Genomic DNA, 24,392 nt, shown 5'->3' with positions numbered 1-24,392 from the left:
AATCCTTTACATACCATTAACCTCTGGTGCTTTATCATTTTCTTTTAGACTTTCTGCCTCTTTCATGGCTTCTTGACAGCGCTCAATCAGTGTTTCACCAATTTTACGCAGGTCATTGATTGGCTTCTCACGGAGATCAGCATCATGGGCAATGGTCTCAAGACGACGAAGTGGATTACTAAATTTCTTGAAGCTTTTTATAAATCTTCTCACCTGATGGAATTAAAATATTCAAGAGTCTGCCAAACTTTTTCTTCTTTTTACATTTTTAAGACATTCAACACCATAACCCTACAAGCACTGCATATGAAAGAAAAAAGAAAAAACTGCACCGACTTAAAACCTTTCTCACCCTTGAAGTTAACTTTAATGTGTCAACTTACAACTAAAAGAATAAAAAACAATGTCTTAATGAAAAAATAAATGCAAAATTATGGGAAACAGAAAAAAAGCAAATAAATCTTTTGTAAAACAATACAAATTTAGTTTATGGTTTTGCCTGAAAACCTGTTATTCACTTTCAATAATATTTGGGATGAAAATCAATAAATATATTTAAAAATTTGTGTAAATGGTTTCTTGGCAATTCATTCTAAAATTTAAAAAACCTGTTCAGAATAATAACTACTGAAAATGCATACAACAACTGACAAAAAGAAGGTGGCTTTCAGAATTGGCTACCAAACGCATTTCCATCCTCAAACTGAACAGGGCAAAGTATCAGGTTTAAGGAGGCTAGCCAATATTTTAACAGAAAATTGGAAAACACTAAAAAACTTTGAATTTTTAGCTAGGCATGGCATACGGCAACTTGCGAAGTGTTATTATAGATTTCTGGTTAGGGGGATTTCCAACAACCATACCTCAAAAATGAAGTGTGTGGTTTGTATTTGTTAAGTACAATAGTAAGTTTGTTCAAAGAAGTTATAATAAATTTTTTCGAAAAGCTCCACAAAAATATATGGATGGCATCTTTTCTCCGCCGACACTGAGACAGCAAAAACTACAGTGAGATGAATAGCTTTGAAACCTTGGTCTAAGTGATGTCACACATCAGCCCAAAGTCAGGATGACACAACTAAAATCATGAGTTACATATACGTAACATTATTAACTACACATCTGTGGTATCTACTAATATTAATGAATGATTATTCTCAACAACTTTAAAGGTCAATGATCAAGTCACACATTTTCTGCAGTGTAACTAATTCATACCATTGAAAATGTGTAACTATTTCAGACCATTAAGTTTACAAAGTAAAGGAAAAATTTTTGAGCTACTGATTGCTTGATGGTCAACTGCATCTTTTTCAGGCAATGCTAAGTGTTCTTCCTTGCTTGCCTTTGGTCTTAGCTACAATGCTTTCTGTTACCTTCAAAATGTTAGGTTCCTTAAATCAATGGTTTGTAGTTTTTACAAATTTTAATTTTCTTTTACTAGAGATAAGCAACTTTAAATTTTACAAACCACTTCAAAAATACAAATCCTTCATATAAGATGCACATCCACAGTAATTGTATGGCTGTGACAGAGATTTCACTTTTTGGTGCTGTTGTTGAGTTCCAGCAGCTAACAGATTAAGAATATATCCATTGTGAGCCAAATGTCACCAACCAAGAGAATGTACTTTTGTATCCTAAGGAACACTTCAGTACACCCACATCTGTTTGTCAAAATCCTTCTATTATGTATAATACTAAAATACATATCAACCACTGGAACTGTTAGCCTTTTTGTCAAAGTCATTGGTATATATTACATGTCAGTCCTTTTCTGACAAAAGGTTATTACTATATATACATTCATTTTAAATACAGTAATATATATAAATATATTTTATGCCTCTGACTACAGCAAATGAGGTTTGAATGATAACAAGGGCATATGATACCCTGTCCCCCAACAAACTAAAGCTAATACTTACCTCAGCATCAGTGAAACCTTTAATTTGTTCCTTGTGGTGCATTCTTGGTCGTCCACGTTTTTTAGGGCGTTCATCATCTGTGTCATCATTACTTGATTCTGAGTCTTGTCGTTTTTTCTTGGTGCGAGGTGCTTCCTCCTACATTACAAATAAAAGAAAAACATTGAATAAAACAATTCTTTGTTAAACTTAATACAAACAACAAATGTACACAGAATGACTCCTTATGCAAAGTTTTATTGGGCTGAGCATGTAGCAAAATCCACTATGAGACCATCGCCACAGTTCAGCAAAACAACTGATAGAAGAACAGTACTCTTGTCAAGCCAACCAAATTAATTTGAGTGTAATGTATGTGTCTATAGTATATACCATTACCATCTACTTGGAGCACATGAAAAAGAAAGATACCATATACATTTATCATGGAAAATCCATATTCTTTATCAAAATAAATCAATTATTTTGCAAAAATGAAACAGAAGATTCATTGAGTGATGCAAAATAAAATACCATAAATAATAAACCATAATCATCACTGTCATATATACTGGTTTCAAAATAAAGAAAAGGCAGACAAGGCCTGCTATTACTTCAGTAACACAAACACTGGGCTACTGAGAGATGCAAAGAACACTGGGAGGGCAACAACCCTGCAATGAAAATGCAACACGGGCACAAACACGACACATACAAAGACAATCTCAGCAAAAACAGGAGTTAAATGCTGTGATGTGAGCACACTTACGGCTGAGAACAAGATAGAAAAGTAAGAATTTTGTTTTTCTAGTTAAGTCGGCGATAGCTGAAGTCCGCCTTGTACAAGAAATTCCATTTATGAAAGTGAGGGTTCGTATTCCCATTAGAAAAAAGAATGAAAATACCACCAAATACCCTCAGTAAACAACATGGAAGCAAATGCAAGATCAATGAGTTAAGGAAAGAGTGATTTAGTGAATCATAATGCTTTCAATGAACTCTTAGGTAAATTTTCTGGGAAACAAGACTATTGCTGTTATTCAACAAGCAGAGTAAAGGCAAGTTTTCACCATCTCAAGATGACTGCTGCTACAGAACGTAAGGTTATGTCAGTGTGACCAAGCATTAAATCACAAGATTGGTTACCTTTTAAAGCTTTCACACCCAAATGACCTCGTCAAGTGTCTTGTAGTGCTTCTGGGCATGTGAATACAAGGGAGAAATCTGTACTTTCCATAACTTTCTTAAAGCAACATGAAATGTCACGTCATGCATTTGGACTGTGAGACTAAGACATCTCTGCAATCCTAATATCAAAGAGGATAAAGTAAAATCTTTCTACAGGATTCAGTAACCTGGATGTCAAGCTATAGCAAATGTAGTAAACATTTACTAATTACAGGAGCAACAACCACATACAGGAAAGAAAAAGTCTTTTGCAAACGCAAGACATTCCACATAATGTATCATCAGCATACGGTCTTCTTGAAACAAGAGCTAACATGTTATTAACCATTATTATAACATAAGGAAAACCCAAGTTCTCAGCATAAAGGTCACCGAGAGCAATCATATATAGCTCCACATAATAACTAACCAAGGATAAAAAGTGTTGAAATAGATAACAGTAAGTAGCACCTCAATTTAACAGACATACACTTTCAGGGACTGGCTTTCTAATAAGTAAGTCTTTTTAGTAACAAATACCCTATATTATACCTGCACTTGAATATTTTTGAGCTTTCTTACAGCTAACGGCAATTCCACAGAGTTCCTTATTTAAATTATTCTGCACATTCAATTTAAGGGATTTATTTTAAAAAATCTCACATCTAAAATGGTAGCAAAGAAAAAACAATCACATCTAAAATGGTAGCATAGCAAAAAACAATCACAGTAATGTAACTGATAAGTACAGATGTCTGTTAAATTGAGGTGTTAATCTTCAAAAATACCCAGCACAGAAAATATAAACTATTGACCTTTTCACAATCAATAACATTACCTCTTGACCAGTTTGATTAACTGTTTTCCTCTTGCGAGGTGGCAGGTACAAATCAGCCATTCCCTTTTGTCTTTCTTCTTCCTCAACCTTGGCACGGAAATCCTCTGGTATAATTTCATCCTGAAAGAAAATAATGCATAAGGATTACTGACCAGCAGTAACATGTAATACAGCTAAAATCATATTAATGCAACTGCAAAGGTGAACAACTCTCTCTCACTTTATAAAAAAATGAAGGATGACCAATGTGTGATTCAAATACCATTCTGTTTAATGAAGTTTGTTGAGAGGTGGCCTTCTTTCAAAATAATAATAATAATAATAGCAACTTATTAGCTGCTTGTACAAAATTTAATTAGTGTAGTCGTCTCTACGCATGCTATAACCCTTTACAGTGTGAAATTGGAATATTAGGTTTCCTAAGGTCATACAGTATAAGGATACTCAGTAGTGATGGTTTTATTTCCTCTCACATTTTGACTCATGCTTGGTTAGTCATCCACTGAGTTGCAAGAATAAATGAAATAGGATACATGGTATACAGGTATCTACAACAGATGGGTCTGTTACAGTTACACTATCAATGTAACCAAGTCAAACTAACAAGAGTAAATTACTCAGAAATAAGCCCACTTACCCAATCCTTGGTGTTCTCATCAGTAATGGATTCTAATTTAGATACTTCTTCATCTTCATCTAGATTAAATGAAGCTACCTTAAATGCTGACAGCAATTCATCACCAGCCAATGTTGGACCTTCATCACGAGTTTCAGCACGTTTCAGGATTTCATCGATATCACACTAAAATCAGAAGGTTTAAATGTCAGTTACATACACCACCTTATAACTATGAAAACAACACAGACAACAAGGGTAAATTACATTGCCTACTATACCATATCCAAAGGTTTAAAAACAAATGAGTAACTATCATAGTTTTTATGCCTGCCTAGTATCTAATAAACAATTGCTTTTCATAAAAAAAGTAATCAGTACCATTTTAAAGTTACAATTACATTTAAATTCAAACGTTATCTTGAATTAACAGTTACATGAAAACCCCAAAAATACTCACTTTTGGTAAAAAAGTCAAAAACAAAACAAAACAACAAAGATACTACACAGTCATGAAATGATTTTCATTAACGAAGGAAGATAATTTCATATAAAATTAGCAATTAATTAGTCATTTTCCTAGTTCTCGTGTTTCATAATATAACACAACATTGCATTTATACTTACTAAAGGTTCTTCTTCGTTTTCATCGTCATCTTTGAAAAGTTCCTCAGCACCAAACTTGAGAATAGCATTCAGTTCATCTCGATTAAAAGGAGTGGAATTGGAATCTGTGAGAGAGAAAAAAAAGACTTAGTGTTAAATATCCTAACAAAAAAAAACATCCCACCTTGCTTCCCTGATTTAGTTTTCCATGTAAATCTTCATCTTTATATTTTCTTTTTAACTTGTACATCTTTCAAGGGCCTTGCAAGATCATTATTTATCCTTTAAATCCATCAAGATCATGCAGTTACAGTCACTGACTGTAATTACATTGTCTGTTTATCCATCAGGCAGAAAGCAGCTTTATTCTAGCCAGCCTTTGTAACTGTTTTTAACAGATGCATCTCTGGTGATCACCTGTGCACTGTTGTTACCAATTTACTATATCAACTGTTTTCCTGCCAGGTGTAATTACAGGTATGTACAAAATGTAATTTATGGGCATTAATGCAAACGCAGTGTATAAGTTAACATTTCTATTTTCTAGAATGCTTAGCTTACACATATAACACTGAAAAGGACAACAAAATAAAATTTCATTTAGCAGGAACTTTCTTAGCTAAAAAAAACTTTTTAGAAGTGTTGTTCCAAACAAGGGGGCATATGACAGCCATATTCTTCCATATTACAAGAATGGAAGTAGGAGAGATATTAGAATTTGAAAACCTGTCACTACAAATAAGATGGCATTGGAATATACTGAAGGGACAAAAATATCACAAAACAACACATTTTGAAGTATCAGAATGAAAACCAGTAGGAAGGTCAACAAAGTAATGGAAAAGAACACAAATGAAGACTTAGACCCAATGAGAACAAAGGTATGACAAGAGCATCATTGAAAGAATTATTTTACACTCAAGAATAAACAAAATACTCCCATACTGTATATTCAACCACAATAAGAAAATGTGAAGACACAACTTACTTGACATTTTTTTGTTGAACACGGTACGACCCGAGGTATCCATAGACTGAATAACCAAATGATCCAAAACCATTTTTTGCTTGGCCCTCTCAATGATGTTTTCTTCAATGCTATTTTTTGTTACCAAGCGATAAATATTTACCTATACAGAAGAGACAATATAAGTACAAAATGGAAAAATACAATTTTCATAGCATGAAACATTCAATTGTTAAAATGATTACCCTTTGCATCATCAACAAATTGTACCACACCAACATATGACAAGTAACACGTCATCGACAAATTGAACCAACCCAACATATGACAAATAATTAATAAACTATACCTGATTTTTCTGACCAATACGATGAGCTCTAGCTTGAGCCTGGAGATCATTTTGTGGATTCCAGTCAGAATCAAAGATAATGACTGTGTCAGCAGTTGCTAAATTGATGCCTAAGCCACCTGCACGTGTTGAAAGCAGGAAACAGAAATCCTGAAAAACAAAGTTTGTCCACGTTATTTCTTAATTTAAATACTCATATAAGTTTTTATATACTTGTATGATTAAATTCAAGCACAACCAGAGATGCAAGTAAGAAATGTTATAATCAAAATGGGGAAATCACAGTCCTATATGGCATGTGGTTTGTGGCCAGAGTAGTCTTACATATTATGTATAAACTATTACTATTAAAATACAAAAAAACAACTGGACTACTACTGTTACAAGTACTAGAGTTTACGAAGTAAAAAATTTAAAATAGTATTTAAGAAAGTGGTGATTGAGGGAAGATGGATAATGTGTAAAAAGGATAGTTAGTTATAAATGATTTGTTTAACCAGACCTCTGAACTCTTTTAGGGTTCTTCAAAATATATATAAAGATGAACTGAAGATATTAAAAATTAAAATATAGACACTGGACAGGTGGTTCTGGCATTTTGAAAACTTTCTTAATGAAGAAAATGAATAACAACTGGAGGATGAAGGCACAATAGATGGACAAATAAAGGACATAACAACTGAATTGGTTAAAAAAAAACCTGATAAAAGCAGAGATAGGACCAGAAGAATTGCTGAAGAGCCTTACTGTAATGGTACACAAAGGAAAGGCAGGATTTACTGCAAAGTGGAAATTACAGAGGAGTACGACTAATTGAGCATGCCATGACAACATTGGAAAAGGTGGTGGAGAAAGATCCCAGATAAAAATTCTCAATCTGGCTTCACACCAGACATTCAATAACAGAAGCAGTCTTCATAATGTAGCAACTAGAGAAAAAGTCCCATGCAAAGAGAAAGAGATTATAACATATTTGTGGATCTTGAAAAGGGCGCAGTACCTAGAAAAATAACAAGTAGGCATTACAAAGGCAGAGTCTAGTGACATTAATCTACCATAACCTTAGATCTTCAGCGAGGAAAAATAACAGGTAGGCATAACAAGGGGAGAGTCTAGTGACATTAATCTACCATAAGATTACATCTTCAGTGAGGAAAGCAGTAGGTGCATCAGAACAATATGAGATAATCATAGGTAAATCAAGGAATAGCCTGAGCCCTTTCCTGATTATCAGAGCACTGGAAGAAGCTACAAAAGAGTATCGAAAAGGGGGCCTCAAAGAATGTGCTTTTGCAGAATCTGACCTACTGCTAACTGCAAACTCAAAGGAAAAGGTGCTGGAAATGCTTAAAAAGTGGGAAAACTGGAATGGAAAAGAGAGGACTAATAATCAACATAAGTAAAACAAAGTTTATGGTAATTAAAAAAGAAGAAAGGAAGCAAAGGAAAAGTACAATATGGTAATTGTGGGAAAGATGTTGGTACATTATGTCTGTACTTCTCTATGCAACAGAAAAATGGGCACTGACAAGGAAAATGGAAGAACTTTTGAAAAGGTATGGCCTTAGAGAGTCTAGATTCATGGCTGGGGTACAGTGAGGGGGTGGAAAGATCTTGTTACAAACAAAGAACTGCTGAAGGGATGTATCAAGAGGCTGGTAATAAGATTTTGGATATGTGCAAGAGGCTGGTAATAAGATTTTGGATATGTGAAGGGAAGGGATGACAAACAATTGGTCTGAAAAGCAACAGATAAGTAAGTAGCATGAAGAAGGTCCGGAGGAAAGAAGGCCCAAGAAATTATGGAAAAACTGGATAGATAAAGACCTAGACCTGATGGGAATTCTGGCACAAAGAGGACAGGACGGGATAGCTGGGAAAACTCTTGGCACAAACTAAATTAGTAAAACATTTGCTGTAATATGCTGTATAAACAAAATGTTTTGCTTCCTGACAGACATCATGATCAATAAACAGCCACAAAAACCAACAATGCTAAATGCCCAAAAAATATTCTTTAACTAGCTCATAAAAAAAAAAATTGTATCACAAACCGAATAACAAATAAATGATATATTAGGATGACATTAAAATAAACTCTGATAATCCATAATTACTTCAGTAACTTACATTAGACCCCTCAGCATTAAAATGATCCAGGGCTTGCCTTCGAACTTCACCTTTGATTGAACCATCCAACCTTTGAAAAGGAAATCTACGGTACTGTAGATACTGAGCTAAGATATCCAGCATCATGACCATTTGTGAGAAGATGAGCACCCTGTGACCTGTTTCTTTGAGTCGGACTAGTAACTTGTCCAAGAGCATTAATTTACCACTGCCTCGTAACAATTGCTGAAAGATGAAAGTTTACAATTTAATCCTTACAAGCAAAACTACATACTTTTAAAAGTTAATAAACAGCAAACGCAATCACACTGGATATTATGAAGGTTTGGATAAAAGTATTATCGTCCATTACTGGTGTATTATAATGCTAATAAATTGATAAAAATTCCCTCTTTAAATATTACTATGAAAATTTTCACCATATTCTAGAACAATCATTCACTGTTATTTTTGAGGAGGGCTGAATGCTATAATACAGGCAGAAAAAATAAAATATAAAAAAGCTTTTTTGCTGAATTTAGAATGATCAAGTAACAACCATTTTGTACTTAATTTTGGAACATCAATCAATCTAATAAGCATTTCATCTAAATTTTCATGTGTCTGTGTGTAGGGCTTATTAAAGATATACAGAAATATGGTTATTCAATATGGCATATGAAAATTTATGAAATCCTTACTCTGTCCCAAATATGTTGTAAGCTACTAGTGCTTAGTGTGTCTTAAGTCATTTTTTGAAACCCTGGGAAAATATATAATGCACAATATTTACTGATATATACAAATATACCAATCATATTTTATTAAGGGATATAAACTTTATCAAAACTTGGAGTGAACAACGATACACAATGCAAGAGACAAAGGGGAATAAACAGACAGAAGTTCAATTAAAATGTAATCAATAGATGAACCAAGGACATATACATATGAATTCAATGATTTCCACTACAGTACAGTATTAATAACAACATATATATAAAAACCTATAGGTAGCTATGAAATGAACATACAAACTTCAGAAAATGAATACCCTAGCTTATTGTTTGTAATCAGCTAGCTCTTACACCAATCAACCTGAAATACCAAACACAGGAAAACAGGAAAATGCAATACTAGCCGAAGCAAAAAGTGGTATTCGCCACTCAAAAAAAAAAAAAAAAAAAAAAAAAAAAAAAATTACTTATAATCAATATCACCACCATGAAAGGAAAACCCTTCAACTGGCAAACATGATAGCATAAGAAACACTCAAGGAATGATGACGTTAAGTGCTGTAAACTTGTGATCTGTATGCATTTACACAAGCTGCTGACTGAGTAGAATATTGCTAATCAGGTAAATCATGATAACTACAAGTACTGTAATATGTTTGTGGTGAAATAAAATCTCATTAGTAAAAATTCATCAATAAATTATAAAATTCATCAATAAATTAAACCCCAAAATTTACCTGAAGATACTCTGATGGTGGAACTTCCTCTGGAGGTTTTGTCAAAAAACAATGATTGCAGCATTTCTTCAGTTCCATCACAATATTAACAAATGATGAAGTCGATCCCCGATTACCTGTAAAAAAGGTGCACCATCAATCATGAAGTGCAGTTCCATACCACTGAATAAAAAATTCAATATGCAATACAGTACAAGTATGAATACATGTGGAAAACTTGGAAAATTAGGGATTTAAAAGTAAAATAATTAATCATCATTAACTTCAAGAGACAAAAACTAATTTCAGCAACCACGTTAGAAATTCCAAAAGACGTAAAATAGTGAAGAGAGCTTACCTTTTTTCAACATGTCATAATTCTTGGTAAGTATCCACTTATAGTACTGCTTCTGCTGTCTCATCATGTCTACTCGTAAAATCTGTTCCACTTTAGATGGAAGAGATTTTTCCACGTCTTTCTTAACCCTCCGAAGCAAAAATGGTTCAAGCTGACGGTGCAACCTATGAAGTCCCTTTTTCATGTGATCTCCATCATGTTGTGACTCAAAATATTCCCAATCATCAAACTTTTCAGGCATAATGAAATGCAACAAGGCCCAAAGCTCTTTCATAGAATTCTGCAGAGGTGTACCAGTGATCAGCAACCGATGGTTGGTGCGAAACTCTTTTAATGCTTGATATAATTGTGATTCCTCGTTTTTAAGTCTGTTAACATAGAAAAAATAATATCTTTTAAATTAAAATTTATTACAAAACATCAATTTACATTAGGCTATCCTGCAGTAAGTTGCTCCTCTAACACAATCCAAAATCTCCCATCTATCCAGGTAAGCATCTGGGTAGATCATTGTTTCTGGTGGTCGTTTACCCAGCCAGAAGCCTAATCCTCAACAAATTCATAAAGACACGTACAGGGTAAGCTCCCATAACAACATCACCGTTTCCTGCACTTTCCCCTCCCCAAAGTCTTGAGGAAGAAATCAATACCCCAACTTTCTGCATCTTCTGGGCTAAATACAAGAAATCTGGGGGTAAGAGTAGAGGCAACTTCCAACAATGGATGGGTTTATATAAAAAATTAACTGAAGGGTTTATATAAACAAATTAGCAATCTTTAGATATTATTTGTTCCATCAAATTAGCCTGATTAGCCATTTCAATGGCAAAGCCTTCTTGTAATGAGGGTATACTGAACATGGCACTGAGACCTATAACTTTTACCTATATGCCATGAAACAAATTTTTTCCCTTAATGGGCTGGCAAGGATTTTCTTTTCTTTTTCTTACCCAAAGTACTTCTTACAGAGTGAATACTTCAGAATAATACATGAATACTACTTGTTTGATACATACAGTTCATAATGTATCAGCCATAATTTAGTACATCATTCATATTCACTTCTGATAAGATAGATATACAAAGCAATGCAGAAAATGCATCATATAAAAGACAAAAGGAGAAATCTTATTCACTTCAAATCACACATGGAGAAAATCCAGGGTATGTTAATAAAATTACTGCTGCTGCTAATGATGAAGATGACTTCTTTTTTTCACTCCCCCCCTCAAAACATATATATACTGTATATACAGATAAAAAAAGCAACCTTGAGAGTTATCTTCCACCTCACCTATGAGCTTCATCCACAGCAAGAACTGCCCACTGACAGGAATCGCGGAGATCTTCCTTATCTCGTAGCAGAATTTCATAAGTAGTCAGGACTGCATTAAATTTCAAGCGATTATTTGGTGTTGTCCATTCATAGTCTCTAACCTGGAAGAGTAATTTCAATACTTGTAAAATTTACTGATGACAGTATTGGTTCATTGTTAGAAGAAGCGTGTACAGAAACAAAATGTGGAATAAATGAACATAATGTTCAACCATCTCCGATATATGGCTGCAAAGCTGGGATGCTGACTGCAAAGAGGATTAAAAAAAGGTGGAAGGATTGCACAGCATTAATGGACCAGGAAGGGTTCCAAGAATAAGAAAACAAGATACACTTATGCTGTAGAAAAGTTATAGAAAATGAAAAATGGATCATACTGTTTTGAGCTGGTTTTTCATTGGAATAGAATGAAGGACGATAATTCAAAAGCTATTGGAGGAATGACAAGAGGGAACAGTGAAAGTACCACTTGGACTGAATATAGGAAGTGCTGTACCAGATGGGTTGTTATATCCAGGATGTGCAAGCTAAAATAAAGAGTACAATGAGTGCATGGAACATTGAAAAACTGTTGTTGTAAGTGAAGTAGCTGATACTGTGGAAAGCTTCTGTCTAACCTTTAATTTCAATCAATTAATTCCTCAGTGGGTTCAATATCATTTATAAGTTTCACATGATGATCAAATTTAAATTATAAACTGACTGTTACAGCTTACACAATTCTTACAATTTTAAAAAATGTTAAAATAAACAAACACAACTATCATGTACAGAAAAATACTGACTTGATAAAGAATACTTGTAATATTAAAAGCTATATTAGATAAAAAGTACTACATATTAACAAAAGACCTAAAACTAAGAATATACATATTCACAATTACTTTGACAAATTCAGCACCTTATAAAACTCACATAAGTCAATTATATTTCCAACTACTTTCTGAGAAATAATAAAAATATATAAAACTGAAGGCAATTCTCACAGCACAAATACCTATCCTTAAAAATTAGGAAATGAAAACCTTTAGCAGAGGGCTACTCTCCAAATGCAACACAGCAAAAGCAAATATCAAATTACAGTATTTACTCTACTTACAATGCGCCTGGAGTCCCGGTCTCCAATGTATACGATGACATTCATATCCGGAGCCCAGTTTGCAAACTCTCGCTGCCAAGCATTAAGAGTTGACAGAGGCAGCACCAAAAGAAAAGGGCCATACATATGATGGGTATGGAACAGGTAGCTTAGAAAAGAAATGGCCTGAATGGTTTTTCCTGTGGGCAGAGAACAAAAAGCAGAGATTTAAAAAGAGAGGACTATGAGATTACAGAAAATATTTCTAAAGTTCCTTTGATCAATATCATACAAAGCCTCACACTACATGTTGAACTTCAAAAATGTTGATGATTATTATCAAGGCCAAGAAGCACCTCCTTCTTGACTATGGTAGCTTACTAGTCCATTATGCAGTTTGTGTCTACAGTATTCCTTTATGCATACTAAGTTTGTTCACAGCTTGTAATCAGAGCTGTTCTTCTATATAACAATAAAATTCTGAATAAATTACTATAAATTATTTTAAAATAACAACATATTAGAAAGTAGGTTAAAAAAGTGAAACATACAGAAAATAGCACACTAGATAAGTTAATATCAAACCAAACTTTCTTTTCAAATGAAGTTTATTTTGTCTTTATCAGATATAGCCTAAATAGCACAATATGCAAGTTAATATCAAACAAACTTTTCTTTTCAAATGAAGTCTATTTTGTCTTCTATCAGATATAATCTATATAGAAACAAACAGCAACAAACATAAAACACAATTGGCATTAAACTATAAATTGCATGGAAATAGTTATATCCCACAATATTACTTAATAAACTCCCATAATATACAACATATGTGGAGGGGAAGTTATATACTTAAAGAACAACCAACTGATGGAGAGATCCACTTAATCATTTTGTTTCTGTATATTTTTTATTTGGAAATAACTCACTGTTATTCTCTTTCCCTTCTATCTCCCTCATACACACCAACAATTCACTTTTAAATCTAAAAACTTCTGGCAACCACTCCTTCCTGGCCCCTAACAAAACTAACTGAGCAACCTAAAATGATTTGAAACAGTTTTTGTTACCAAGAATCCACAAAAAACTTCATCTTTTTCATTATTACATACAAACCCTTCATGCAGATTGTAATGTTACAAAATTCAAAATAAACATACAAATAATATGCTTTTCTTACAATTTTAAATCATATACGTCATACAGTGTAGGTCTAAATCATCGTGTCTGCACCCCTTGATTTCCACAAAGGAACAGAGACAGACTAACATATAGACAGGAACAGGGAAGAGAGAGAGAGAGAGAGAGAGAGAGAGAGAGAGAGAGAGAGAGAGAGAGAGAGAGAGAGAGAGAGAGAGAGAGAGACACTTAGTCCAGCCTTTGTAAAAATGTCTAGTACTGTTAAAATGCATAACTGGCAACACATCAATACATACTTTAAACGACAGTAGAACTTTGGAGAGAAAACAATGCTAACTTATCACTTGCTTCCTTTTAGCTCTCTCAACACGGTACGGATAGCAATGTTTCAATGAATGCTGTCATGTAAGCATACTTTGTTTGTGTTGCAGTTGTTCCCAAGGAATTTTCCCTCCTATCAGTGTAGCACTTGTTACTGAGATTTATCAGCTTCATAAGGATATGGGATATAACTTGCCTGCCCATACAAACCATGGTTTACTGCAAGTTGTTTTGACCTGTGATTTACAAATCCGACTTTTTAACACTCTATCTACAGTGGTAATGTCTTGAAACAATTGATTTTTATGTCCCTATTCTTTAGAATTCTTAGACAGAAGAACAGAGCCAGGCACTGGGACCTACAGTGGTCACTCAGTGCTTTCAAGGCAGTTTCTTTAAAGTGTCTATTAAAAATAATTCAGTCATGATCACATGCATTAATAATAAATATACTTTAAAACATTTCATTCATTCATTTCAAATTCAAGTTAAAACACCTAAAATGATGTACAATAAAATCATAAATAAAATAAAATTCGTATTTCCCATATTAAGCATGTCTTTTAATAAACTTTCATGTTTCCCACATTAGGTATGTCTTTTAAAAAAAACTATGTTCTTATATTGCAAGAATACATTTGTCATAAAAGCACAATGGTAATAAAATGCCAAATTTCACTTAGAACCTATCCAAGTCATATGAATACCCTAAAAAGATTGCACCCACTATTGCCACTCAACCTTTGTGCTCTACTGGGGTCTGATGAGTGCAAGGGTGGTACAGCCTTATGATTAATGAGTTTATATTAACACCATGTTCTAATAAGATGTTTTTTCACTACAATGATATTAATTATAAGGTGCCTGAATCAATAATATGGGCATTCTGGTAAATGAAAGCTTGCTTCGCAAGTTTAAGGCCTTTTATGTTTCTATGGTATAAATTTTTGCTCATTTTATTATTATTATTTCAGTAGATGAAACCTATTCACATGGAACAAGCACACAGGGGCCATTTACTTGAAATTCAAGCTTCCAAAGAATGTTGTTTCAACCACCCACTGCAGCATTAACTGATCATGATGCAGAGCCAATGATTTTTCATCTGTCTGTCTGTGTGGCATACCACGACACTACCACTATACCAGCCAACCAGTATAAATAAAGGCAGTCCCTGGTTATTGGCGGGGGAGGATCTGTTCCGACAGCATGACAATATGTGAAAAGTGCCAATAACTGAAAATCAGCTATTTTCAGCGCTTGTTAGGTATGCATTAGTACTGAAAAGTGGAAATCGGCACATACTGGTGCCAAAAATCACCAATTTTCATTGCTAGACAAGTGCCGCAAAATCAGATCACCGATAACCGAGCCCGCCAGTAATAACAACAGAGCAGTCTCATTTATTCGTATAGTGTTACGAAAATATACAGTTACAACTCTATTTAAAATCAAACAAAATATTCTAGACATGTGAAAAAATTACAAGTGCTAAACCTATTACCTCTATTCATTGTTTCTGCTACAAGAAAAATATTTTTACTCTATAACCTTCACTTACACCTCTCGAATAATTTTGGGCAGATAAAAGTATTTCTAAAACATTATGATTTGTAATTGTGTAGCTGAACATTACTTCATAATAATGAATTATACTCAAATTATTACTCCATCTTAGACATTATGCGTATTAAGAAAAGCAAACACCATAGACATTCCTTCTATTATCATATAGTTTACTTACCAAGACCCATTTCATCTGCTAATATGGAAGAATTATGTTTGCACCAAGCATGAATTAACCAGTTGACTCCATCCATTTGATAATCCCTCAATGTAAGCTCCTGGAAAAACATGAAATAAGTCAGTTTAAAAGTAATGACAATTAAACAGCATAATAATAAAATAAATTTAATTGATACTTTACAAAAAAATAATTCAACAACCTAAGATCTAATATTTACAGTGTATAAGATACAATGTACAGCTTCCATTTTCTTCACCATTATTATCCACTCTCCATCACTGGTAACACCTTATCAAATTAGGGCCTTATGTATTTATTGCAAGTCTTTGCTTTCTCTAAAAGTAGGTCATTTTCATTTATAAATAGTCCACCAATCTCTCTCTCTCTCTCTCTCTCTCACTGCTCTCTCAACTCCTGCTTCACAGTCCAGTGTGACCCAAGGTACAGAATTGCCCCAACCCTTCAAAGACCCACTCTTTTATAACAAAAGCATTCTAAACTCCCATCTCTCCCACTTGCCCTTGCACTGCATTTTAAGCATTGGGAATCTCTCACTCCACGTATATCATTGAATCCTGAGCACCTTTGTGCAATATTATATGTGATGATTGTACTTTTAAAGTATTTTTGGCTGAAGCTTATCATGAACTTTCAGCGATTCACACCTACATATAATGTAAATCACTGGCAAAGACCATTAATGTCAGCTGATGCTGCAAAGCTTGGATGATGTACAATGCAATTCATACAATATGAAGGAATTTTATACACTACAGTGCTTATGTCTGCATAGACCAGACTAGGTAATAAGATAGTTAAGGTAATAAGATAGGCAGGGATTTCAGACATGATATCCCATGCTATGGGTTAATCATGCACCCTATTTGACATTTTCCAGTAACTAACCCCCCCCTCATGATTAACAAACTAAGCAATTAAGGAACAATCAAAGCTGATGCTTTTTGTGATTTATGATTAGTTAAGAAAATACAGCTTCCCAGAAGTTCCAGCGAAGATGCAATGCAATACTATCCTAATACTATTCTCCTTGCATTTTAACACATTTTTATTTACTTATTACTTTATTAATTTTTTTTTTTTATTAAGTGAGATCTCTTCTTTCTGTATTTCCCTTTACTTCCCCTTACTTCTTCACAATGAACACCATATTCTTTGGAAGCTTGAATTTCAAGTCAATGGCCCCTGTGAGCTTGTTCCATATGAATAGGTTTCATCTACTGAATAATAATAATAATAATAATAATAAATAATAATAATAATAATAATAATAATAATCCCAAACCCTATCAAATTACAAAAAATATTACCTTATTATCACCCGCAAGAAAGTCTGGCTGAACTTTTAGGGGTGAAAACTTTGGTCTATGTTTCAATGCTGGGCACTGTTTTGGAGTACGGGTTGACTTCTCCCTCTCCCGAAAATGTTCAAGCTGAAACAAAAGATTGCAAGACTGAACACAATGAAACATTAAAAACACTTCTGATACTTGCCCTCAAAGTGCAAATCACACAAATACATTTATTAAGGGTAACTTATGTAAGCAGAAAAACCAAGTAAAGGATAAATAAGATCAATTTTGTCAAATACTGTACAAGTATTTTGGCCATGATATCATTTCAATACTAAAGGGCATTATTTTTACCTGTACTACAGGTACAGAATGGTGCCTTCATGTCTCATTTACTACTCAATTACCAATTGTATAGAACTTAAACAAAATATTTTTACCTGTTGTGAATATCTTTCAGCTATTGTTTGCAGTTCCCAAGTTGCCTCGGCATAGGGCAAGTTCTCCCATTTAACATAAAAATATCTATTACCATTCTCCTCAACCTCAGCAAATATTCTTTCCGCCCTAGAGAACAAAAAATAAAAGTGTTTCACAAATGCATTCCATGGAAAAATTTGGCAGAGAATTAGTACAAGTCAATTCTAAGCCTCTACAGGCAGCCACTGCTATAAAATTGACCAACAAACAAGTATTGTATAAACAATATTAAAATTTCCACACATGAAGTCACTATCTGATCTTCCTATGACCCATTATCTGACTCAAACATTTCCTTCTTTGTTTTGGAATTATACAAAAAGAAATGAAGTTGTCTTGTTAAACTAATGATATTTCTATGTACTGTACACTGCTTAATACTACTGTACTGCACAGAATAATATAGTCATTATGTTAAGATCACTTTCTTTTTACTATGGGAAAAACACAATGAGAGAGAGAGAGAGAGAGAGAGAGAGAGAGAGAGAGAGAGAGAGAGAGAGAGAGAGAGAGAGAGAGAGATATCTATAGTGACTTTTTAGAATGATTATCCTTTAGAATTTAGAAAATGAATATGAACTGGATGATGCTGGCATAACAGAAGAATTAATTGACAATATAACAATTGAAGAGGCACAAAGGGCCCCCAGAAGGGTGAAATATGGAACAGCAACAGGACCTTCAGTAATAACAAGTGACTTAATAAAAGCAGGAATAAGACTGCTTGGGCATGATATGAAAATATATGACAAAGTACTGGACGAAAGAAAAACAATAATAATACAGTTCAGTCCAATGCTAGAGAGGTCAACCACAGTGCAATGTGGAGGAGATTGTATCACATATTTGTGTATACCAAAAAGGCATTTGACAATACTAAGACAAAAATTTGATGGGCGTTATAAAGGCAGATGGTATCAAGAACATTTATCAAAAGCTAGTGATTCTACTCTACCATACCATTAGATCTTAAGTGAAGAGACAGTGGTAGGTATCAGACGATTTCCAGTTAAATTTGGTGTCCATCATGGATGAGCATTTAGTACTTTGCAGTTTATAGCAGTAATGCATGAAGTTAAAAAAAGGGTGCAGAGAAGGAGACTCCATGAAGCAGATATATGCATATGGCTTAGTGTTAACCACACAATATGAAAAAGAAGTGGAAATTTATAAAAGGTGGAAGACTGGACTGGAGATGACAGGACTGACACTCACTGTTGGGAAAACAAAATTTATCACGGCTGGAAACGATGTAAAAAATTCACTTGGAAAAGTGGCTACATGACTTTTGTGGAAAAGGTGTGGGGGTGAGCTCAATACCATGTACCAAATGTAACCTATATTAAAGCAAGAGCTGCTCTGGATTACAAAATCCACAAAGAGCAGAGTGATTTTCGATGCCCAAAGAGTATCAGCAGAACAAATGTGGAAGAGAGGGACTGCAGAATTATGTTATGATAGATGAGGTCTAAGAAGCAGAACATTCTGTTACCTTGGAAGCACAAAGGACTATAAAGCAATAGTTTATGTGCAACATAAAGGTCAGCTGCCATTTGGATGACATGGAAACAAACAATTGAATTGCTATACTGCAGAAAAGTAAGAATTAACAAAGAAATATAGGGATTTTAATAAGCTGTGACTAAGATCCAAGGCAGGAGTAAAGAGGGAAGACTGTATTATGAGTAGGTGGCAGAGATGTGTGGTGTCCACAGTTGGGGAAAAGACTGAGATGGTCTGGACATATGATGTAGAAGACCTAAGGGAAGACCAAGAAAGCAGTGGAAAAAGGGGACACATGATGACTGACCTCATGAGAGCTCAGGCAGTGGCGAGTGTTCATTTTATATATTTACACCCCAAAGGGAAGAGCTGGCATAAAAAATGCCTATGGTAAAGATAATGATAAAATATATGGTTATTATACGACAACGATATATATGATTATTATATAAGATGTAAAAAGCGAGAAGTGAATTTGGTCCTGCAGTTATGTCAGAATAGTGAAATGGAAATGTGTACAATAATCAGAATTTTGTTTTGATCTGTTTCTGATTAAACCTTAACCATAAGAAGATATATATGTATAATCTCTACAAAACTCATGAAGATACAATGACTCTGGGTAAGGTTGGGTGAAGGTGACTGAGTCCCTGACTGCACACCTGAGTCACTGCTAGATCAAGAACAATATCAGTAACACTGTATAAAACAACAAGTAAGTGGCTTCTTGCATTTCATGCATTAAAAGATTTCATATTCCTCTTCATCATAACCAGCACTTTTTATCAAAATAATAACAATAGTCTTACCTGAGATGTGACTGATAAAGTTCTTTTTCCAATTCTGACTGAATTTCCATATATTCCACTTCTTCACGTGAAGCATGCTGCCGCCACATCTGAATCTCCTCATCTTTTCTCAAGTAGTTCTCCAGCTTCTTCAGACCTTTAACCTGAAATGCATTGTACTGGTCCACAGAGGGAAGAACAATTAATACACACACACTTGATCACATCACAAAGAGGAGTTTTTAATTTGGACAAGTACTGACATTCTAGATCGACTGTGTTGCTTACTGCAGTGTTAACTTATTTGAACTTCAAGAGCTGTTGCACAGCACATGAACTGCCCACATACGAAATAAAGCTGAAAAAAATGTGTGCGATGGAGGGAGTTACTGGCTTGTCTTCATAACTTACATTAAAGAATTCTTAAACTCTATAACTTAACATCTAAATAGTCACACTAAAATAACCTATTTGCTGTTGCCTTCTTCTGAACATCAGGAGAGTTGACTAGTGTCATTTTACTTGAAATAAAACGAAAATACAAGGGGAAAATAGAACTCTGATATGGTTACCAGAAGATTAAAAAGAATAGCAATGCTGTAAATAGACTAGTGCAAGCAGGTAGAGCAGCAACTGGTTGGCAAGGAGAGAGAGAGAGAGAGAGAGAGAGAGAGAGAGAGAGAGAGAGAGAGAGAGAGAGAGAGAGAGAGAGAGAGAGAGCATTAATACATAAATTCTTGACTTTTTGAGGCTACAAAGAAACAAAGCAAACATGCATAGTAAAGCAAAGGCCATCTTTCAAAGGTATATGTATACTAGTGAAATGAATGAAGTCTCGAGAATTGCATTCTTTCTGGGTTGTGAATCAAAGCCATGCAACTTATGCAATCAAAGTAACAAAAGGCTCCAGTCTTAAGCAGTATTTCACAGGGTAACAGAAAAACCGAAGCAATAGAGCCAGGGACAAACATATATATTGAATGAAATGAATGACTGATCTCTGGGAGGGGGATAGGGGATTGTGAAATTGCATCCCAAACATAAGCAGAGCTATATTAAAATGGAAAAAAATGAATGCAGACCCTCTGTTCTTCTCTTGTAATTAGAAATAAGTTTTCTGCAGCTTAAGTGTCTCAAGTAGTTTGTATCTTAGCTTCCAGAGCCATTCAAGTTTTGCAAAGTAGCACTTCAGAAATAAAACAAGTGAAGGACATTAAATGCACCCTACACTTAACATCATGACTAATACAAGGTGTCGAAACATCTCTGTAATGAGCATTTGATCTTAAATAAAGAACTATCTTTTCAATTTATGTTTCTTACACTGCATACAAAACAGACAATCATTCCAATTTGGGTATCTCCAAACCTTTAAAATCCTTTATAAGTGCATGTTTTATATATCCTCAAAGTAAGAAAAATGTGATTTCTGGGGAACTGTATCAGTTTCTCACTCAGTAAAAAAAAAAAAAAAAAAAAAAAAACAGTAATCGGAGGCTTTGGTAAGAGAGTTAATGGCACCCCAAAAGATTGCCCAGAATAGAGTTATTTGAAAACCATCTAAAAATTCACATAATAAAATCTTACAGCATGCACAAACAAGAAACTGTCATAAAGATAAAATTCCTGTAAAAAATACTTTAATAATGACAACCAGGTGCATTTGTCACTTTCCTTCACTATTCTTATTCTGATGGACCATGTCAGAAGAGCACACAAATTAACTGATAGCATGATATTGGTGCACAAATGGAAAACAGGGGTACCTTACTGTCATGTTGGCACAAATTATTATGCTTTTAGGGGCACACCAGAGTAACTGAATAAGATAACAAAATTTCAAACAAATCTTACGTCAACAAGTAGCCAGCAAAGAATGGCAAAAACAAAAATAAGGGAACTTGAAGTGCAATGCAATTCTCCTGATAAGCTCATTCATGTTAACTCAGTGATGGCAATCATTTAAATATCAATCTTGAGTAAACAACTGGGCTAAACATGAATATGGGCAGTTGTCACCCTGAAACTGAACTTGAAAACTCATGACTTTATTGAATCTATTCAAAAAGGTTATTTTGATAACAAAAGTCGAAAAAGAAACAGTCAAATGATCTGCAAGCTAATCATGGAACTTGATCTATTGGTAGATTTCTTTTTGAATTGTGATGATCAAGTGTGCGTTTACCACAATGGAGACATTTGGACAGAGCGGAAGACTCCATTCCTGTATCAGCCGTCCGGATGAATGGTAGAGGATGCTTGGGTGCAGATGGTACTGGGGGTCCCTGGCTTAGCACTTTAAGAAACAAACATGGTCAAAGGGAAATAATAGAAAGAAATTGTACAACTGAAGCTTAGACATGCCTCTACAAATTACCATAGATAGTGACAGTTTTGCTACTTCAAAGAACAAAATGGTCATATTTATAGAGAAAAAAATAAAATTTCTAAGCTTCATTTTATTTGAAGAGGAAAATAAACAGAAAAACTAAAATTAAATTGAAAGAAATTTTAATTCCAGGAAAACTATATAAAATACGAAGACATGAAAATTTAGACACTGTTTCTCACAAAACTACCATTTCAATCCATGGTGCATTCATGCCGGCCAGACTGGTCCTCCAACTGGGTGTAAGACTGGACCTTTTCCCAACAATACTCTGCTCATTCTAATATTATGAGCTCTGTACAATTCCCTAATTTTGCTGTCTATCTAGCCTTCATAATAATATTAGAACTCAATAGAATCTATTACAAAATGCACTGATTTTGCACAAAATGGGTTATCTAAATGAGAATAAAAATTTCTCAACATATTAAAAATAAAAAATAAAATTTTTAAATAAGGCATTCTAAATTGTAAGTGTTTTCAAAATAAAAGTTATATTTTTTAACCAGTTACCAAATCAACTATTACGGTAATTTACTAATTCTAGAATCACCACTTCGGCAGAGATGAAGCTCTGAATCCCAACTCCAATGAAACAACAGATATTGTGAAATGGCTGGCAAGACCTATCATACTTCTTTTAAATATTATAACTTAGTTGTTCAAAGAATAAAAATACTATAAAATTAAGGTACAGTACAGTACTAAAAATTTAGAAAGTGTCAACTTACTCCTTAATATAACTCCTTTCCATCAGCCAGATTGCTTTGTATATTCTTGCATGTGTATGCTAGCACACACTGCTTTCCATAAGATTATGCTTTATTTTGAAAATCTTTGTGTATCTACGACTGGCTAGCCAGGCTACTTGTCATCTAATGATAATAAAAATTTTCTGTTCAACACCACTCTTTGAATGGCTGTTTTTTTCTGTGCTTTTACACACTACTTAACCTTCAGCTGATTTCTAGATCATTTCCATACAAACAGCTGAAATCTTAGCTGGCAAGAGCGCTAATGCCAAATATGCAATCAAATAATTTTTGTAAATGGATCCTGTCAATAATCTTTTCATAAATCACGTCACAATAAACCTACAGTTACTCTGAACACTTTTAACCATAAAATTACACTATGCACCAATCTTTTTTTATAATAAAAATGAACTGAAGTGAAGAGCTAATTAGTCAAGATGACTGACTTCTTTGCCTAAAGTTGCCCAGCTTCTTCATCAAATCTAAATCCATGGAGTGTTTTACTATGGCAAAATATATATATATATGTACATATTTTTCAGACTTCTTTTTTTAATACAAACCTTATATTTTAAGACAGTCTAATCATGTCACACTTTAATCCTGCATACATCAATTCACTAGTAAAAAATTAAAAAGACCAAGTGGCTTAGGTACGTTTAGGCATATCATGCCTCTGGTTTCTCTGGTCTCAAGTAATTAACTGCTTTGTTCCTTGTGTATCCTAATCTAACTGTGACAGAGCAATGGGGTTTGGATGGAGGGCAATTACAGTACTTTCAAACAATAGGTTTATACTGCAAACAATAATTTTGTTTTTATAAAATTATATCTGTATCATCCCAACTCTGTTACTTATCCCGAACAGCAACTTAGGAAGGAGAACTACTCAGCTGTTGATGCTCTACAGGTGGAAAGTACTTGAAGGGACAAGGCATCTGCTGGGCACAGATGTGTAAAACCCAGCACTCCATGAGAAACAGGGAGTTAGGAGTTAGACTAGAACATGTTAAGAAATTGGAGATGGGGCACTTTAACAAATTGGAGAAACATCAAAAAGGGTAACAGAGCCCTACCAACACTAATATCTCTGAAAACAAAGTTGCAACAATTAAAGAAATGAGTGAGCTAAAACTGCAACACATCAGTTCATTCTAATAAATTACTGGGCCAAG

At 34.1% G+C, this 24,392-nt stretch overlaps 1 protein-coding gene across 11 annotated transcripts in view; it reads right to left on the bottom strand.

Moving 5' to 3' along the window:
* Chd1 (chromodomain-helicase-DNA-binding protein 1) overlaps positions 1-24,392 on the bottom strand; it is a 79,754-nt gene that overhangs the window by 24,189 nt on the left and 31,173 nt on the right. For 7 of the 11 annotated variants that reach the window (XM_067117373.1, XM_067117383.1, XM_067117375.1 and 4 more), the window contains exons 8-23: positions 20,095-20,252; positions 17,743-17,869; positions 17,321-17,443; positions 15,990-16,089; positions 12,806-12,984; positions 11,665-11,807; positions 10,371-10,738; positions 10,034-10,149; positions 8,581-8,805; positions 6,451-6,600; positions 6,123-6,264; positions 5,156-5,259; positions 4,550-4,714; positions 3,913-4,032; positions 1,929-2,066; positions 15-213 (exon numbers count right to left, since the gene is read on the bottom strand). In XM_067117373.1, coding sequence (XP_066973474.1) covers positions 15-213; positions 1,929-2,066; positions 3,913-4,032; positions 4,550-4,714; positions 5,156-5,259; positions 6,123-6,264; positions 6,451-6,600; positions 8,581-8,805; positions 10,034-10,149; positions 10,371-10,738; positions 11,665-11,807; positions 12,806-12,984; positions 15,990-16,089; positions 17,321-17,443; positions 17,743-17,869; positions 20,095-20,252 — 2,557 coding nt within the window. The remainder of the gene's footprint in view (positions 1-14; positions 214-1,928; positions 2,067-3,912; positions 4,033-4,549; positions 4,715-5,155; positions 5,260-6,122; positions 6,265-6,450; positions 6,601-8,580; positions 8,806-10,033; positions 10,150-10,370; positions 10,739-11,664; positions 11,808-12,805; positions 12,985-15,989; positions 16,090-17,320; positions 17,444-17,742; positions 17,870-20,094; positions 20,253-24,392) is intronic. The other 4 variants (XM_067117377.1, XM_067117379.1, XM_067117381.1 and 1 more) reach the window with 1 other exon arrangement.

This window comes from Macrobrachium rosenbergii, chromosome 15 (genome assembly GCF_040412425.1).
Source record: "Macrobrachium rosenbergii isolate ZJJX-2024 chromosome 15, ASM4041242v1, whole genome shotgun sequence".
Taxonomy (NCBI): Eukaryota; Metazoa; Arthropoda; class Malacostraca; order Decapoda; family Palaemonidae; genus Macrobrachium; species Macrobrachium rosenbergii.
The sequence above is the reverse complement of the archived record's forward strand: the minus strand, read 5'-3'. Positions and strand labels throughout refer to the sequence as shown.